Source organism: Sphaerodactylus townsendi, linkage group LG12, assembly GCF_021028975.2.
Source record: "Sphaerodactylus townsendi isolate TG3544 linkage group LG12, MPM_Stown_v2.3, whole genome shotgun sequence".
In the NCBI taxonomy this organism is placed as follows: domain Eukaryota; kingdom Metazoa; phylum Chordata; class Lepidosauria; order Squamata; family Sphaerodactylidae; genus Sphaerodactylus; species Sphaerodactylus townsendi.
Window position 1 is genome coordinate 5,820,594 of NC_059436.1, and position 16,460 is coordinate 5,837,053.

Here is a 16,460-nt window from a genome sequence, read left to right on the forward strand (position 1 = left end):
CTCCTTCGGTCCTTTGCCTTGGGGAAGAAGCAAGTGGGTACTGGAAAACACATTGGTAGGTCCTCGTTTGGGGACCACTATTTGAACTGCTACTACATTTCGAGATGTGTAGAAGGAAAGATATTATGAAGATATGGACAGTGTATAAAGAATGGATTGAAGAAGCCGGATTTAACGAAGAGCCATGGAATAAGAGAATAAGAAGAATGAACCTCCTGCTGCTTGCATGAAAAAATCAATAAAGAGAAGGGGGGAGGGGGGTGAAAATGGAAAAAATGTATAGATGAAAGAAAAATATTAAATGTAACAAATGTATAAATACTCTATACAATAAAAAAATTTTTTTAAAAGAGATGTGTAGAAGGGAGTAGAGGGATGAGAGAGCATGCCCCAGGCTGCTTCCCAGCAAAGCTCTCTTGGACAAGTCCTTTACTCCAACCAGCTCCTGCTACAAGGTGCCAGAGATAGCCAGACTACATGCTGCACACATTGCACTCGCAATGCATTGCATGCGTACTGGTGTTGTTCAAACAAGCTGCTGCACACATGCAAAGCCCTGCAGGTCAGTTCTCATCTGACTGCCAGCATCATATTTAAGCCAGAATGTTTGAGGACAAATGTACTCAGTATCCTTGGCAGCTATTGTCCTAAGAGTTCCATGTGTTGCAGCACAGTTCCATGTGCAGGCCCTTCTAAAGAGCCCAGAGTGGACATTTAGCCATCCTCCTTCAGCAGGAAAAGCCCTGTGTGAAGGTCTTGGCAGAAAGGCTGAAGTATGGGGACTCTTTCCGTTTTCCTGGATGTCCCCTTAGTTAAGATTCCCCTGGACGTCTACAGAGAAGATCCACATCCCCAGAAAGTGATGCTTGGCCATGAAGGTATGTCTGCCTCGGACAATGCCATTTTCTAGCTAGGAGCTGGATGATCCCTGACAGGTCGTCAACTGGTATAAGGTGGGCTTCACACCAAATATTAATTTCTTAAGAAGCTGGAGCACATAATTGCCCTAGATGCTTGGGTAAACTTGCCGGCCCGCTCTGAAGCTACAGCCGCGGCCATCAAGTCAATGGGTTCTGAAGTGGCCAAAGTCAGGGCTTTCTTTACTCTGTGTGAAAACTAATCCATTGTAAATTCATACCACATTGGTTTATTAACATGCCAAGAGAAGGCTGAATTCTGATTTGTGTACATTAACAAGAAAATCTGTTTATTTTGCACAACTGAACACTAAAACCATCAGCTATTCAGCTTTGCATTTAAACTCAAAAATAGCACACTCGCCAAACCCTACCCTTTACTGGCTCCACCCTGAAAATCTCCAGGAATCTCCCAACTCAGACCTGGCAACCCAAGTTATCAATGCATTCAAAGCCTGATATCCCTAGTTATTGATGCATTTAGGGTCATGTGAAGATGGATGGGAAAACTATTCCACAGTCAAGGAACCATCTCTCTCTCTCTCTCTCTCTCTCTCTCTCTCTCTCTCTCACACACACACACACACACACACACACACACAATCTTTGGCAGGAGGGCTTTGTAGGTCCAACGTAGCCATATTGCTAGGGCAGATGTGTTGTGGGGGGAATCCTAAATGTTTGGAAACAGCTGTAGGATGGGGGGAAATGGTTTTAATGTTTATATTTTTATACTGTTTTTATATTAGTGTATTGTTTTACTATATGTTGATATGTAAGCCGCCTTGGGAGATTGGCGGGGTAGAAATGTAAGACATAAATATAAAATAAAAAAAGAGCCATCCAGTTGCCTACTCCCAGGTGTGCTTGAAAGTATCCTGAACTGCAGGAGACATACAAGTACCTTCTGCAAGGAAAAGGTAAGGGTTTTTTTTTTCCATTTCTGCGATGGGTGCCTTTAGTTATACTTCATAATTTCATTATTTAAAAGAAATGCAGTCTTTTCTTGGTCAGTAAGTTCACTGCTACCTTGTAATAAAGGTTCTAGCAACCTAGTCCTAGCAATACTGTACAGGGGGCAATGATGTAGCACATGATCAACTGTTTTTTTTTTATTTTTCATCTTGCAGATGCACAGTCTTTCATGGTGAGGGATTTTCAGTTCCTTCCTCTGCCTCAAAGAGGAAGGAAGCAAGAGAGAGAAAGAGCAGAAAAGAGAAGAGAGGACTTTGAGGTGGCAGAAGTCCAGGCTGAGCAGGAGCCAGGGTTTAGTGTAGGGATAGAGGCGGCTGGAAGAGGGGGCGAGGAGGTCTGTTGAGCCAAAGGAGACAACCCGGGGCTTCAGCATCTGTCATACCTTAACTTCCACCCACCCACCCGCCACACAGCCTGAAAAACCCACCAAAGCCAGTTGAATCTGACCATGAAAGCCTTCGACAATACATTAACCATCCAGGGTTTGCACTGAAGCAGTAATCCTGGGCATCAGGAAGTTGTTATACACAAGACTGTCTTTGTTTCTGTCGAAAAAATGTTGCAGATACGTCTGGGGTCAACCCCTGTCCATTCCCTACAGGTTGCCAGACTGACACCGGCGAAGCTTGGATCCCACCTGTGGTGCAGCGGATTTTACTTCAGATCTCCCAGGATCCAACACTGGATCATGAATACCTCCCAACTCTTGGGATTTACGAGTACACTAGAGCAGCCACTGAGCTGGCGATTGGCAAGGAGAGCCGTGCTCTCTTAGAAAACAGGGTATGAGTTAAGGATGCCAGTCTCCAGGTGGTGGCTGGAGATCTTCCAGAATTATGCACAGTCACCAGGTTACAGAGATTTCTAGGAGAAAATGGCTGTTTTGGAAGGTGAACTCTATGGCATTATACCCCACTAAGATCCCTCCCCTCCCCAAATGCCACCCTTTCCAGACTCCAGCCCCCAAATCTCCAAGCATTTCCCAACACATAGCCGGAAAGTTACCAGCCTCCAGTTCAGCACTAGAGACATTCCACTCTGGTGTTTGCGCAGGTAAAATACTCCGCATAACACACAGTTGTCGTTATACCATTAATATCATTATACCCATTTTCTAAAAACACTTGATGAGCCTCAATGAAGGTGTTGGTGGATGCCACACTGGGGGGGCCTGCTTTAAAGGAACAGTAAGCTATTTAGAGAACTGTTCCATACACTGCAATGAGGGTGCAGGCTGCCGTTTTCTAAGCACCATGTACTGGGCAAGCTCCAGGCTTTCAAGGTTCCTCAGCCAGATGGCACCAGGTCAGTCCCCTATCAGGTGAGCCTCCCCTTTTCTCCTTTCCTCTCTTGCTCCCCCTCCCCAGGCGACAAGTTGAAGTCATACAGCCCCAAGGGACGAAGTGAGCCGTTCTACCTGCTCTTGCCCTGCAATGCACATTAGCCCAAGGAGACTGAGGGAGCAGCAGAGGGGCCTCAGAGTAGCTGGCACTGCTTGCTAATAATCTGTCCACTTGTCCACCTTAGGAAGAGGTTAGTGCCAGCAGTGGCCATCATGAGCCAGAGCAGCTCTGGCTGGCTCCAGTGGCAGCAGGTGGCTACCAGTAGCTTCAACAAGATGGGAAAAAAGAAGGCTGGGATTGAAAGATAAGAAGATAACTGCCAGGAAAAGAAGATTATGACTTTTCCTTCCTCTCTCAACAGGTTGGGAGTGTTCAAACAGTTGGTGGGACAGGTGCTCTTTGGCTTGGAGCTGAATTCCTGTACCGTTGGTACCAGCCCAGGCTCTCAGCTCCGACTATTGTCTTCATCGCCAAGCCACAAAGGGGTAATTTTTTTTGGGGGGGGGGGAATTATATACATAATCAGAGGGCATGGTTGCTTTCCAGGGTAGAGGTCTCTGTTCTGAGGTCTTTGGTTATTTACTTGTATAATCTGATTGTGTCGATCAAAAATCCTTTGATCTAAGCTGAATAAATAGAATATGTGCGTGTCAGTGTGGGTTAAGTATCATCAAGTCATTTCTGACTTATGGTGACCCGATGAATTAATGACCTCCAAAATGGCCTATCGTTAACTGCCTTGCTCAGTTTTTTGCAAATTAAGGGCCTTGACTGAGTCAATCCATCTCATGCTGGATCCTCCTCTTTTCCTTCTGCCTTCAACTTTTCCTAGCGTTATTGTCTTTTCAAGTGAATCTTGTCATCTCAGAACTGTCCAAAGTGTGATAGTGTCAGTTTAGACATTTTAGCTTCTAGGAAGTATGCAGGCTTGATTTGATCTAGAGCCCACTAACTTGTTCTTTAACTTGCCTATGGTACACATATTTTTATAAAGACATCAATATTTTCTTCTTATCAGCACTACAACTTAGTGATCGCTAATAAAAATGCTGCAATTGGGTTATTTTTCTGGCTTACATGTACCTTGTTTTACTCTTTGATGAAGGTAAAAGGGGGGGGGTTGAAGTTAAGGAAGGAACACATATGTTGAGCCTCACTCTCTGATACTTTACCGGATTTTCTGTCTTTTCAGACAGTATCGGGAGTATATTCCAAGTTGCTGGTTTTGCAGATATTCGTCCTTACTACTATTGGAACTCAGCCAAATTAACTGTTGATGTAGAAGAATTTTTGCAAACACTGAAGGTAAGAATGGGAGAACTTCCATATAACAGCAAGCCAAAGGTCCATGTGGGCCAGTATGATGCACTGAAAATGTATAGTGACCTACGTAGACTTGGAGGGTTGGGTGTGAGAGTGTTAAAATAGATAACGAAGGAAGGACTTGATAATGATTTATAAAATGAAAAATGATGTTTATAACATTCCATTAAATTGACAGGAAGAAAACTAGGGCTCATTCCGCACATGCAGAATGATGCACTTTCAAACTGCTTTCAGTGCTCTTTGAAGCTGTGCGGAATGGCAAAATCCACTTGCAAACAGTTGTGAAAGTAGTTTGAAAACGCATTATTTTGCGTGTGCGGAAGGGGCCTGAGACTCTTTAGAGTCCTACTCATCTCTGAATTTGCTCCAGCAAAAATGTGTCTCATTGAAAGGGCGCATCAATCCTCGCAGCCTAGTAGAACTGTTTGCACAGGACTCTGCTCATATGTTGAAGGACTCTACACTTAATACAGTTTCCAAATCTATGGATAGCACCTGTGTGCGTGTATAGCTGCACACATATATTATTAGCTATTACATTTTAGTCCCCCTTTCCTCCAAGGAGCACAGGGCAACATGCATGCTTCTCCCCTTCGTTGTATCATCACAACAATCCTGTGAGGTAGGTTAGGTCATGGGAAAAGTGACTGGTTCACAACATTAACTCCCAAGACTGCACAGGGTTCTATGCACACATTCAACAGACGGTGGGAGACTGGGATAGATGCACAAGTTGAGATTTCCATCATGCATTCACTCCTCGTATGGGAGGACATCATCACAAGGTTCTTGTGGGTGTAAAATGCCACCCTGAACTTGAGGAAAGACGATTTGGAAGGGAGGCACTCTCACCAAATGCAGAGAATATTGTAAACACTATTGACCATACTCTTTGTCCCAAGGATCTTAAAACCAGAGGTTTTAGATTCTGAGCATCAAAGCCTTATTTATTTATTTATTTGTTTGTTTGTTTGTTTTGCAATCCTGGCTTACAGACATATGTTGCTGGAAGATCATGAATTGGTCTTGGGCATCCCCAGTTGTCTTACACTCATATTCTTAATGCGCATAAGGTGATTGCTGAACCATTGGTTTGCTTTCAGAAGGCACCACCCGGCTCCATTGTCTTCCTGCATTGTTGGGATTTGGCAAGTGTCTGTCATACAATTGAGTCAGGAAAGAGTTAACTGTCTGTATGCTAAGTAGATACTGAGGCCACTGTTTAATGAGAGGGTCAATGGGCTAGCCATTAGTCAGCTTAGTCAGACATAGCTGTATGACCAAAGTTATACCTGCTGCCTTTGTTCTAACTAACCCTACATGAGATGAGCACGTGCAGAATGTAGCTTCCTTTTCACCAGCGGGCAGGCTGCTAGCTGGATGTAACTGATAGAAAGCATAACCTTTTTTTGTAACCTTTTCCTATTATCATAGCTAGTAAAAATTCTCCCTTTTTAAAGCAACTGTGAGTGACTTTGTCTTGTTTGTTATTAAGCTCTGCTTATAAGCACATAATATATTTTTTCCCAATAAAGGTTTGGGGCTCAGATTTTTCCGCTATGCAGAGCAGAGTCCTACGAAAAAGTTGCTATGCTAAGTTAGGTGCTTTTTTTTTCCTGTATGGGTTACGCTTTTGGCTGCCAAGATCCTTGCTGTGCGTGCATTTCAAAAGGGGCGCTGCTGCTTCTGCTGAGAAGGAGCTCTATGCACATAAGGTGATTGGTGAATCATCGGTTTGCTTTCAGAGGGCACCACCCTGCTCCATTGTCTTCCTGCATGCTCCAGAAGAAATTGGACTAAAGCCCCACGAGTGGGAAAGAGTTGCAGCATCAATGCAGGTAAGTCTAAGGCATTACCAGGAAGAAACACTGAAACCAGTTGCCATGAAGAAGAGTTGGAACCCCTCCCTCCCAACATTTCATACCCATGGAGCCCCAGTGACCTCAGAATTGAGAGGGTTGGCAACCCCGACACTTGTTTATTTCAGTACGAGTGTGCATTTGTACATTCAAGTCATATCTGAGTTGCTGCTAAAACCCTTTTGACATATGCGGGACTGCAATAAAGGCTTGGATCCTAAGGAAGATCTTCACAGAAAGGCAGATGATTTTGCATGGTTCCCACATCACAGCATCCTGAGAGACATATTAAAAAGAGAAATAAGGCCTTGTCTGCTTACAAGAAGTTCTGACAATAGAGTTCCTGGTAAGCCCTAGAGCTATTGCTGTCACTTTTTGTAGCTCTAGGAATCACCAGGAACCCTATGTTCAGAACTCACCATAAGCAGACAAGGTCTTGTTTTTCTTTTCAATTTTTCTCCCCAGGACAAACATCCCCCGCCCCCAATTTGGCTCCAGTTTCTACCTGTTTATCAAGTGAGCATTGTTGGCAGGGGCTGCGTTTACCTGAAGGTCTTCCACCATAAGCAGACAAATATGAACTCCAAGAGCAACTTGGGGGATATTTTAGCCTGTAGCAGGAGAAGGAAAGTGGTGAGAAAGTTCTACTACATTACCAGAAATCCCTTCCATTTAGTGGATCTGAGCCAAAATCTTTCTAGTCTTTAAGGTATTACAAGATTTTATACTTGTTTTTGCTAGGGCAAATTAACACGATATTTTGTGAAACTGTTGCATATTTCCAGTCAGTGTATACCACTTTATGAACAAAAGACTAAAAGCAAGCTGTGCATTTTCTGAACAAATGAACAAAACTCTGTGGAAACTATCCTGCTTGGAGCCTAATTACGATGAGCGACCTCCAACCATCTCTCCATTCAAAACCTGCCAATACTTGTTTCTCCCTTTGTCTCTGTGTATGAGTCTCCCTTTCAGGAATTATTTGAACACTCTGGGTCTTTTGTCTATAATCCATAAAGGCAACACTTCAGGCTAAAACAATAGCCAGAACCTCATTCTCAGTAATCTGACAGCCAAACAACCAAGGATACATTTTTTTCTCCTTCCTATTGTTTCTTCAGAAAAAACAGCTCTTCCCCTTTTTCAGCATTGAAAATCAAGGCCTGGCTTCTGGAAATCTGGACAAGGATGCCTGGGCCTTGCGGCACTTTGTGGAAAAAGGTTTTGAACTTCTGTGTGCTCAGTCCTTTTCCAAAACTTTTGGCTTATACGGTAAGTTTCTGAATGCCACATTTCAGGAAAGCAGGCATGCAAGGGTTTTCGTTTTCTACGTAGCTAAACTTAAAGGAACATTCATTTCATCTTTAGCTTTGCTGCCCTTCATTGTTACTTTTCCTGTGTCAACTTTTCAGATTACAAATGTGTCTTTTTAGTACTGTGCAAAGCACCTTCCAGGGCTGGCTCAATGGTTATTTGCGTGTGTGCGTGTGAAAATGGGCTTCCTTGTGCATGCACAATCCTTCACACAGATTCGTGCACATACTTGCATGTGCACACATCCTTCCTTCCTTTTGGATGGTGTCCGCTGCTTCTAGATCCAGGAGTACCACTGGGACTTGAAGGAAAGAAAGAGAGCCATGCACAGTTCCTTCGCTAGGTGACCCTCCCAGACAGAAATGAGAGGTTGCCCAGAGGCCTGTTCAAGCTGACCTTTTCATAAGTTAACTAGTCATAAAATTGCTACTTGGTCCCTTGTTTAGCATTATTGAAGCAACGATAATACCCAGGGTTTCACAGAAAGGTTTGTGGATGCTCATGTGGAACAAATTGACTGCATTCAGGCATTACAATGAACCATGGCTTGATCTAACAGCAGTTGTGGTGTCTAAATGCAGAGGATGGGGATAGAAATAAGAAGAGACGCAGGTGTGCAATTACCACATCCTGCTTGTAAGTGAGCCTCCCATTGGCCCATCTGTGACAGGTAAACCCCTTCTCCCAGCCCTTGAGAAATTGAAGAGCAAGATCAAAAATGGCTGAGCTGAAGGACTGCTGGAACAACTCCAGCATCATTTTATCAAGACATCTTCCCAGGGGCGTAAGGAGGCAAACTGGAGCCCTGGGCAAAACCTGAGTTGAATGCCCCGCCCCCCATGAGCGGTCACACCACCACGACCAAAAAAACTTTTTTTGCACCAGGTCATTGGTGCCTTTAGTCCCCCGGCCTGCCTGGCTCCCCCGGGACCCCCCTCCCCCCCACCCGTCCTGATCGGGTGTCACAGCTGAGGAGAATCTGCCCCTCGGGAGAGGCCCCTCCCGTCCCTCCCCTGAACCACGCCACGCTGACCTCTGCCTTCGCACGAGACCGCACATGGATGTTATGGGGTGATTCCGCTATCTTCCCAAGCCTCTTTGAGCGTGGCAGCCAGTTGGGACAATGTAGCCGAGAGCCCCTAGGGCGCCACCTTCGCACGAGGCCCCACGTCGAGGTTGTGGCGTGTCCGAGCCTCTTTGGGCAGGGGAGCCGCTGGGGGTGCTGCTGCTGCCCTCCAGAGGCCAAAGGTGTGAATTACAAGCGCAACCCCCCCCCTCCCCCACAACGCGGCATCTCTCAGGTTATAGTTGCTATAATGTGGCGTGTTGGGGCCTCTTTGGAGCCGCTACCACGCCACAACCTCGACGTGGGGCCTCGTGCGAAGGTGGCGCCCTAGGGGCTCTCGGCTACATTGTCCAAACGGGCTGCCACGCTCAAAGAGGCTTGGGAAGATAGCGGAATCACCCCATAACATCCACGTGCGGTCTCGTGCGCAGGCGGCGGTCAACGTGGCGTCTCCCGAGCACTGTGGGGCAGATTCTCCTCAGCTGCGGCACTCGATCAGGACGGGGGGAGGGGGGTCCCGGGGGAGCCAGGTCAAGTGGGGGGGGGGGCGCGTTTGAAGCTAATGACGGGAGCCCCTCCCTCCCCGTCGCCTCCGGGGTAACGAGTCCCGAGAGAGAGCGCCGATTGGGCCGCCGTTCCTCCTCCTCCTCCTCCTGCCGCTTGATTGGCCGGCGGGGCTGTAAAGGCGGAAGCGTCCCGGGGGCCCTGTGGGCGAAGTGGCCGGCGGGGAGAAGGAGGAGGGGGCCCTTCTGCACGGTTGGTGGCAGCGGCTTCTGCTGGGGGGTCGTCGTCGGTGGGGGGACTCTGGCCGCCCTCCCTCTCTCCCTCGCTGACCCTGATGAACGGGAAGGGGCTGTCTTCCCAAAGGCCAACAGGAGCAGGGACTAAGGATGCACTTAAGTGTCACTGAATCATGACTTGCCTTCTCTGCGGGTCCTCCAGCTTAAAGCCATTGGCAAGACTTGGATCAGAAAGGGATATTTGTGCATCACTGTGATGCATAACTCAAAGGAGGTTATCATAGCCATAAAGGAACACTAGAGGTCCCTGCATACAAAGGGAAAAGTGTTCAGAAATGAGAAAGAGGGGTGAGTGAACTCTTCACCATGATTTAATTTCCTCCTTTTGCTGGGAGAAACTGCAAAGTTTCTCTTATAATATCACCAGTCCATACTTCCCTGATGCTCATAGTTACATTCTTCTCTCCTTCAATTGGGGCTTCTTGTATTAATTACATTTATTTATTTCAAACATTTCTGCTTGTTCTTTCAATGAAAATGGATGGCTGTTAACCCTGCCCTGCCCCAATAAAAAGCAACATCTTCATGGCTGTTCGTGAGGTCAGTTTAAGACACTGAGATCTCAAATAACTATCTGGGGTTTTTTTTCCTCTTTCAATTTCAGAATGGGGCAAATAACTCCCACAGGGCCATTTTGGAGTGGAAAAATGGCATGAGATGGAGGCAGAAGTCTCTCTTCCAACCACACCATGCTCTTGAGCTGAATTAGATCCCCGAAATCTTTTAAGAAACAGTTCCTCACAGCTGCTTTGTAGCAAATTGAGTCTCTAGACCTTCCTTGTAAAAAAAAAAAAATAGAGGGACCAGGTCTCCTACCATAGTGCAGAGGTGGGAGAAATTGGGCCATGTAACCAGACATGATGTTATGTATCAATGGGATGTTCTAGCAACCCCCTCCAAAAAAACCTCTATGGTAAAACATAGATATTTGTGGTAGATTGCTTGAGTGTCCTTGATGGCATCTGACATCATTTCTAGTTACATGACTAGAAGTGGTGCCATGACATTGTATATCATTACAGAACATTGTTCTAGGTTCAGGGGGCTGGTAGCACATGGTTAGCAACCCTGTTAAATAACATAAAGTGTAATTTGACCCTTACCTTAAATATCCCTTTCTCTTTATAATTAGGCTCAGTTCCAAGTTGAAGATATGGAGTTGGCAGAGTGGATAGAAATCATAATGCATAAGTAATTTCCGGGGGCAGAAAATTAGAATGTACAAAAAATGTGTCGATTCAGATCCAAGATGTCATGGCTGAGCCACGTACTACAATCCATGTTCTGTTCTACTCATTCACGCAGATGAGCTGGTGGGGAATCTTATTGTAGTGACCAAAAACAACGAGACGCTGATCAGAATCCACTCCCAGTTGGAGAGGCAAATACAGACAATGTGGGGTTGCCCTGGTAGCTTGGGAGCCCGAGTCATTGCAACGGTGCTGAACAGCCCTGCTCTGCTGTATGAGTGGTAAGGAGGAAAGCAAGTAACATAGTAGTTGGAGTTAATGTTTCCTGAGATTGGAGTTCATTATGGGCTACCAACCTTCTTGCCAACATTTAATCATTGCTCTGCTTAATAGCAATAGCCAAGGAGCAAGAAAACCCAGGGAAAGTGAAACACATATTGATTCCTTTTGCTTTCCCCGGAAAGCTTCAGGGAGTTGTGTTTTACTAAGTTTTAAAAACCCCAACGAGAGTCTGATCTGAGGCGCAGTGAGTTCTGAAGAGGCTAAAACGTGTGTTAGAGAGAATCAATCCTGAAGGGAAGGAACGCTTGCTGCAGAGCAGACCACAAGTGCATAAATGCCTCAGATTTGAATCTCAAGTCATGGAAGCTGACTGGGTAACACCATCTCAGGCTACCCCTCTCTTGCAAGGTTGTTGTGAGGATAGAAAAAGAGATGGGAAGACGGATGTAAGCCTATTTGGGTATAACTAAATTAAGAAACATAAGAAACCTTAATTTGTAGGTCAGTAGGGGAAATGTTTGGGGAACGAGGAGAACCAGAGCAGAAATCTCAACACCAACTTTCATCCTCAGGAAGCTGAGTTTACGGATGGTAGTAGAGAGAATCATGCTGATCAGGGAGAAGCTAAAAGAGAAGCTGCGGATCCTGGGGACACCTGGCTCCTGGGAGCATCTCACAGCCCAGTCAGGAATGTGCAGCTTCATTGGGCTCCGCTGTAGGTATCCAATAAGGGTCGCTCTGTTGCTAAGGGTGCCTCTGGGCAGCAATCCTCCCAAGTACTTGGGACCAAACCTGCCAACCATGATTCCCTTCAGCCCCTTCTTTGCCATGACAAGCCGTGATCTGAAACCAATAAAAGGGCAGCTTTGGATTCCCCATTCTGCTCTCACCTGGAAATGACCTCCTTCATCTCATTACATCAAACACTCCTTTAAAATAGCCCTAAAAGACAGGATTGAACCATTGCACGTATTCAGAGGGGAAGGGAGAACTTGGAACGTAGGCTCCAAATTGCTTATGCAAGTTTCAGTTCTGCTTTCCACAAAACTTTTAAGGATAAGAGTACATTCTTGGAAGTCTATGTCTCAATGCATGGAAATGAGAGCCGGGTGTGCATCTTTGGGGGAATATAGAATAGAGTTGATCTGTCATTCAGAAGTGATTCTGGAGCTTGTATATCTTCCTAGTGAGGAATCAGCAAGGCACAATGGAATCCTGGACCAGATTAAAATCTCCATTCAACTTGCTTGGTGAACTTGGGCCCGTCACTATCTCTGAAAGGCTAACCTCACTTACAAAGATATTGTGAGGATAATATGGGAGGTGGGGCTCTGTGGAAGTCAAGCAGCATTTTTTAAAAGTGATGGAATTTTATGTATGCTACAGTTACCAGCGTGGTTAAGAGCAGGTGGATTCTAATCTGGAGAACCGGGCTTGATTCCCCACTCCTCCACCTGAGTGGCAGAGGCTTATCTGGTGAACCAGACGTGTTTCTGCGCTCCTGCATTCCTGCTGGGTGACCTTGGAATAGCCACAGTTCTTCGGAATTCTCTCAGCCCCACGTGCCTCACAAGGAGTCTGTTGTGGGGAGAGGAAGGGAAAGGAGCTTGTAAGCCACCTTGAGTCTCCTTACAGGAGAGAAAGGTGGGATATAAATCCAGACTCCTCCTCCTCTTCTTCTTCTCTTTTTCTTCTTGTTAGGCAAGTGTTAACAACAGTTATATGACACAGCACTGCTATACTTGTTTACTCTCCACAGCCTGTTCTATGCTCACTTGAAAGCAAAGCAGGTACTTATTGTTTTTTGGCTGGGGGGATACATTGGGAGAGGGTGTGAGTAGTACATCATATTGTCCTTCCCAACAGTTCCAGGGAATATGCCCAGTGTGAGCAAAGAATAGGCTCATTCACGTAGTGCACAGTAGTTATGAATTTCATGTTAATACATTTACATGCATGCGCACTAGAGACAAGTTGCACCCATCCCCACCCCACTCAGAAACTTGGGTAGTGGCACTCAACCCTGAAAAGGGACTTGCAAAGTAGCAAGATCTTAATAAGGCATCCCCCAAAATTCAACATAGGAGGCAGTGATTTAGAACCATTCCTTAAAAACTGGACGTGTCTCTGGTAAATAGAGGCATACATCTCTAGTCTTAACTGGTTGTACAGAGGAAGAGTGAATAATGTTACTCATATCCTACCAGCTTCTCAGGTGGAGTTCCTTATGAAGCACAAACACATCTACCTCTTTGAAAACATGCAGATCAACATCTGCAGCATTAACTCAAAGAATCTGGACTACGTTGCACGGAGCATCCATGAGTCAGTGATATAGCCACCCCTTTCGGTTAGGATTTGAAGGATGTTGACTGAAGCTGAGCTGAGAAGTCCAGAGGATCCAGGCAGTGTTTTAGAAAGGCTTGCAATTCTAATAAAGTGTGTTTTCGGAAATTCTCTGTGTGTTAACGTTTGAGGGGTACTGGCTTTTCCACCCTCCTTTTCTTCCAGTGCCAAAAAAGGCCATAAGTGAGAAAGTGGGAGTTTTTCACACCCTACAGCTAACCCTGAGCAATTGCTGATTACAGCAGATGAAGCTAAGTTTGCTAGAGTGTATATTCAGTTTTTAAATTACCATCACCTGCATCATGACCCACATTAACAACATTCATTCTTGGCGCAGATGAAACTGGAAATCCTTATGGAAAATGTACTTTGTTTTTCTGTGATTCATTTTTGTGTCCCTTGTGATGTAAAGCTGTTAAAGTATGAATAAATATTTAATAGGAAAAAAAAACCCAGCATGCCAGAAACGACCGATGTTTGTGCGAGAATGTTCTAACACTGTTGCTTCTTTTAGTGTGATTATCCACTGTCCCACATTTATGGAAGAGTCAACAGATCGCATGTGGAATTATCGTTTCTAGTAACAGGGCAATCAGTGCTGTACACAGTACAAGAAGACCCTGCCTGGACTTTGACACAAGGGGGCCAATATACATGTGGATAAACAGGCGGAAGAATGGGCATTCCTGTCAGTGACGTAGGCTAAGTTTCAGTAGAGAATGAGAACCACGGTGGTTGTTTTAATGACTTCACAGAAATGAGGGAAGCAGGGGTGTACTGCCCAGGGGAATATATGGGGTAAAATGTCCCTGGGCTGTAGCCATTTAGTCACGTGGGGGACCCATCTTCCTTCCCCCAGGTTTGGTCATGGTGGGGGGAGGGCAGCCACCCTTCCGGGGGGGGGGGGGATGACTCTGATTTTGCACCAGGCTACATTTTCCCTATATACGCCTCTGGGGAGCATTGGAGATAAAGGAAGATAAAGGAAGTAAAAGAGCATCATGTTGAGACATTTCCAAGCAAAAGAGCAAGGGAGAAAGGGAAAAGTCAAAGGAGGGGCCATCAGCAGTCTTTTCAATGTCTGAAAGTGAGGGAGTGAGTGATGGCTGTATGAAGATCACCAGGGAGGGGGCGGGGATAGGAAGCCAGGGTAGAGTGCTACAACAACAGAACTACAAGAGAGGTGAATAATTTTGCAAGACCAATGATGAAAATCTCTCTAAGTGGTTTGACATTTCAGTGATGATCATGCTACGGCAAGAGACTGCAAATGAGAAATAACACAGCCCAATTGGGGTTATTACCTAGACAGTGATGTTAGTGATCTGATCAGTGATATCACATAATAGTATTGACTGGGAACCAGCACTTGGACTGAAATGCCAGAAAACATCATAGTTGACCTGACTTTTAATATATATAGGTAACATCAATAGGGCAACATAAAAAAATGCAGTAGCTGTGTGTGTGTGTGTGTGTGTGTGTGTGTGTGTGTGTATGTATGTATATGTGTGTGTGTGTGTGTGTGTGTATAAATGCAGTAGCTATATATATATATATATGCAGTAGCTATATATATATATATATATATGCAGTAGCTATATATATATATATATATATATATATATATATATATATATATATATATATATATATATATATATATATATGCAGTAGCTATATATATATAATGCAGTATATATATAAATATAAATGCAGTAGCTATGTATATATATATATGCAGTAGCTATATATATAAAAATGCAGTATATATAAATAAATAAATAAGTGTGTGTGTGTGTGTGTGTGTGTGTGTGTGTGTGTGTGTGTGTGTGTGTGTGTATTGCTACTGCATTTTTTAATGTTGCCCTATTGAGTTCACTTGGCTTTATGGAAGTTTTGCAATACTCTGATTCAGCAGTGCATACACTGCTTTCAGACAATAGACAGATGTTGCTTTTATCAAATGGAAGTAGGAACTACTGGTCCCAAACACCACTTGGAACATAGGAAGTGTTTTGTTACTTGACTTTGTTGCTTGACTGTCTTGGATCTTCCAGATGACTCTTGTAAATGAATAGTTCCTAGGTAAGCACAGAGGTGCTGCAGGTTGTGTTTGTTGTTCCCCCAACACAAGGCCAATAAAGCTCCACCAGTTGAGAGCAGTCAGACCCTTTCTCCCATTAAAGGGCGCCATGGAGGAATGGGGGCCAAAGACTGGCATCAGAGCAAGGCACTGGTCTCCTCAAAACAGATGCCTTTCAGAGAATTTTGGAATCCATCTTGTGTGTCAAGCCTGAGTATGAAGGTGGTTGACAGCTGAACTTTCCCCCTGGCCTTAAGGTATTCCTGGCTTAACAACAGAGTGAGCTAAACTCTATTGCGTCACTCTTAAGGTGATTTAATCAAGTGTTCCAAACAGGCCATTATTAATCCTATCTTCATCCATCCTTTCAATCCCTCTGGTATTCAAAGGCATTCTCTTGGGACCTAATAACCCATCAAGCTTCTCCTGTCCTTTTCTCAGAACCCTAAAAAAGCACAATTCTTGGTTCTTACATCGCCTCAGGACCCACTTTGGCGTATAAATGTGGGTCCTTTGGCCATTCATTGCATGTGTGTGTGTGTCCTGGATCTGGGCACTTACCTCCACTGCCTTACCTCCTTTGCTTCCAGAAATGCAGGTTGTTTACTTCCTCAGCTATGCTTTCCTGGATGTCCCTTCAAGACCACTATCATTCTTTCCTAAACTCGGTCCAAGCTCTTCCTCTAGTTAGCCTTTCTGCATTTTAAATGTGTTATTGTTGAAAAATCTTTGTATTTGCCTCAGTTTGATTATTAATAAAACCCATTTCAACTCCCTGAATTCTTACCTGGGATAATCCCGGTATACATATGGTATCAATCCCTATTACCCCCTCTTGCTCTCTATCTCCAGCTAATTCCCCCAATTTAAGTGGAGACTGTCTGCTCAGGATAATACCATTACCCATGTAATACAAGAAAGGAAAGAAGGCAGTAAAATCATCACCTTTACCCTGA

At 44.8% G+C, this 16,460-nt stretch overlaps 1 protein-coding gene across 1 annotated transcript; it reads left to right on the top strand.

Moving 5' to 3' along the window:
• The first annotated feature begins 775 nt into the window (after positions 1-775).
• On the top strand, positions 776-13,410 carry GOT1L1 (glutamic-oxaloacetic transaminase 1 like 1). The gene is made up of 9 exons (XM_048513131.1): positions 776-878; positions 2,494-2,675; positions 3,597-3,720; positions 4,428-4,540; positions 6,307-6,399; positions 7,542-7,692; positions 10,906-11,071; positions 11,645-11,787; positions 13,280-13,410. The coding sequence occupies exons 1-9, from the start codon at positions 776-778 to the stop codon at positions 13,408-13,410; spliced, it is 1,206 nt and encodes a 401-aa protein (XP_048369088.1).
• The last annotated feature ends 3,050 nt before the right edge of the window (positions 13,411-16,460 follow it).

What these genes read in the sequence shown, in the direction of transcription:
- GOT1L1 (XM_048513131.1), top strand. Translation starts at nt 776, where the DNA reads ATGGGGACTCTTTCCGTTTTCCTGGATGTCCCCTTAGTTAAGATTCCC. An exon ending in AGTGATGCTTGGCCATGAAG is followed by an intron (nt 879 to 2,493) that starts GTATGTCTGCCT and finishes CATTCCCTACAG; the next exon opens with GTTGCCAGACTGACACCGGC. An exon ending in CATCGCCAAGCCACAAAGGG is followed by an intron (nt 3,721 to 4,427) that starts GTAATTTTTTTT and finishes CTGTCTTTTCAG; the next exon opens with ACAGTATCGGGAGTATATTC.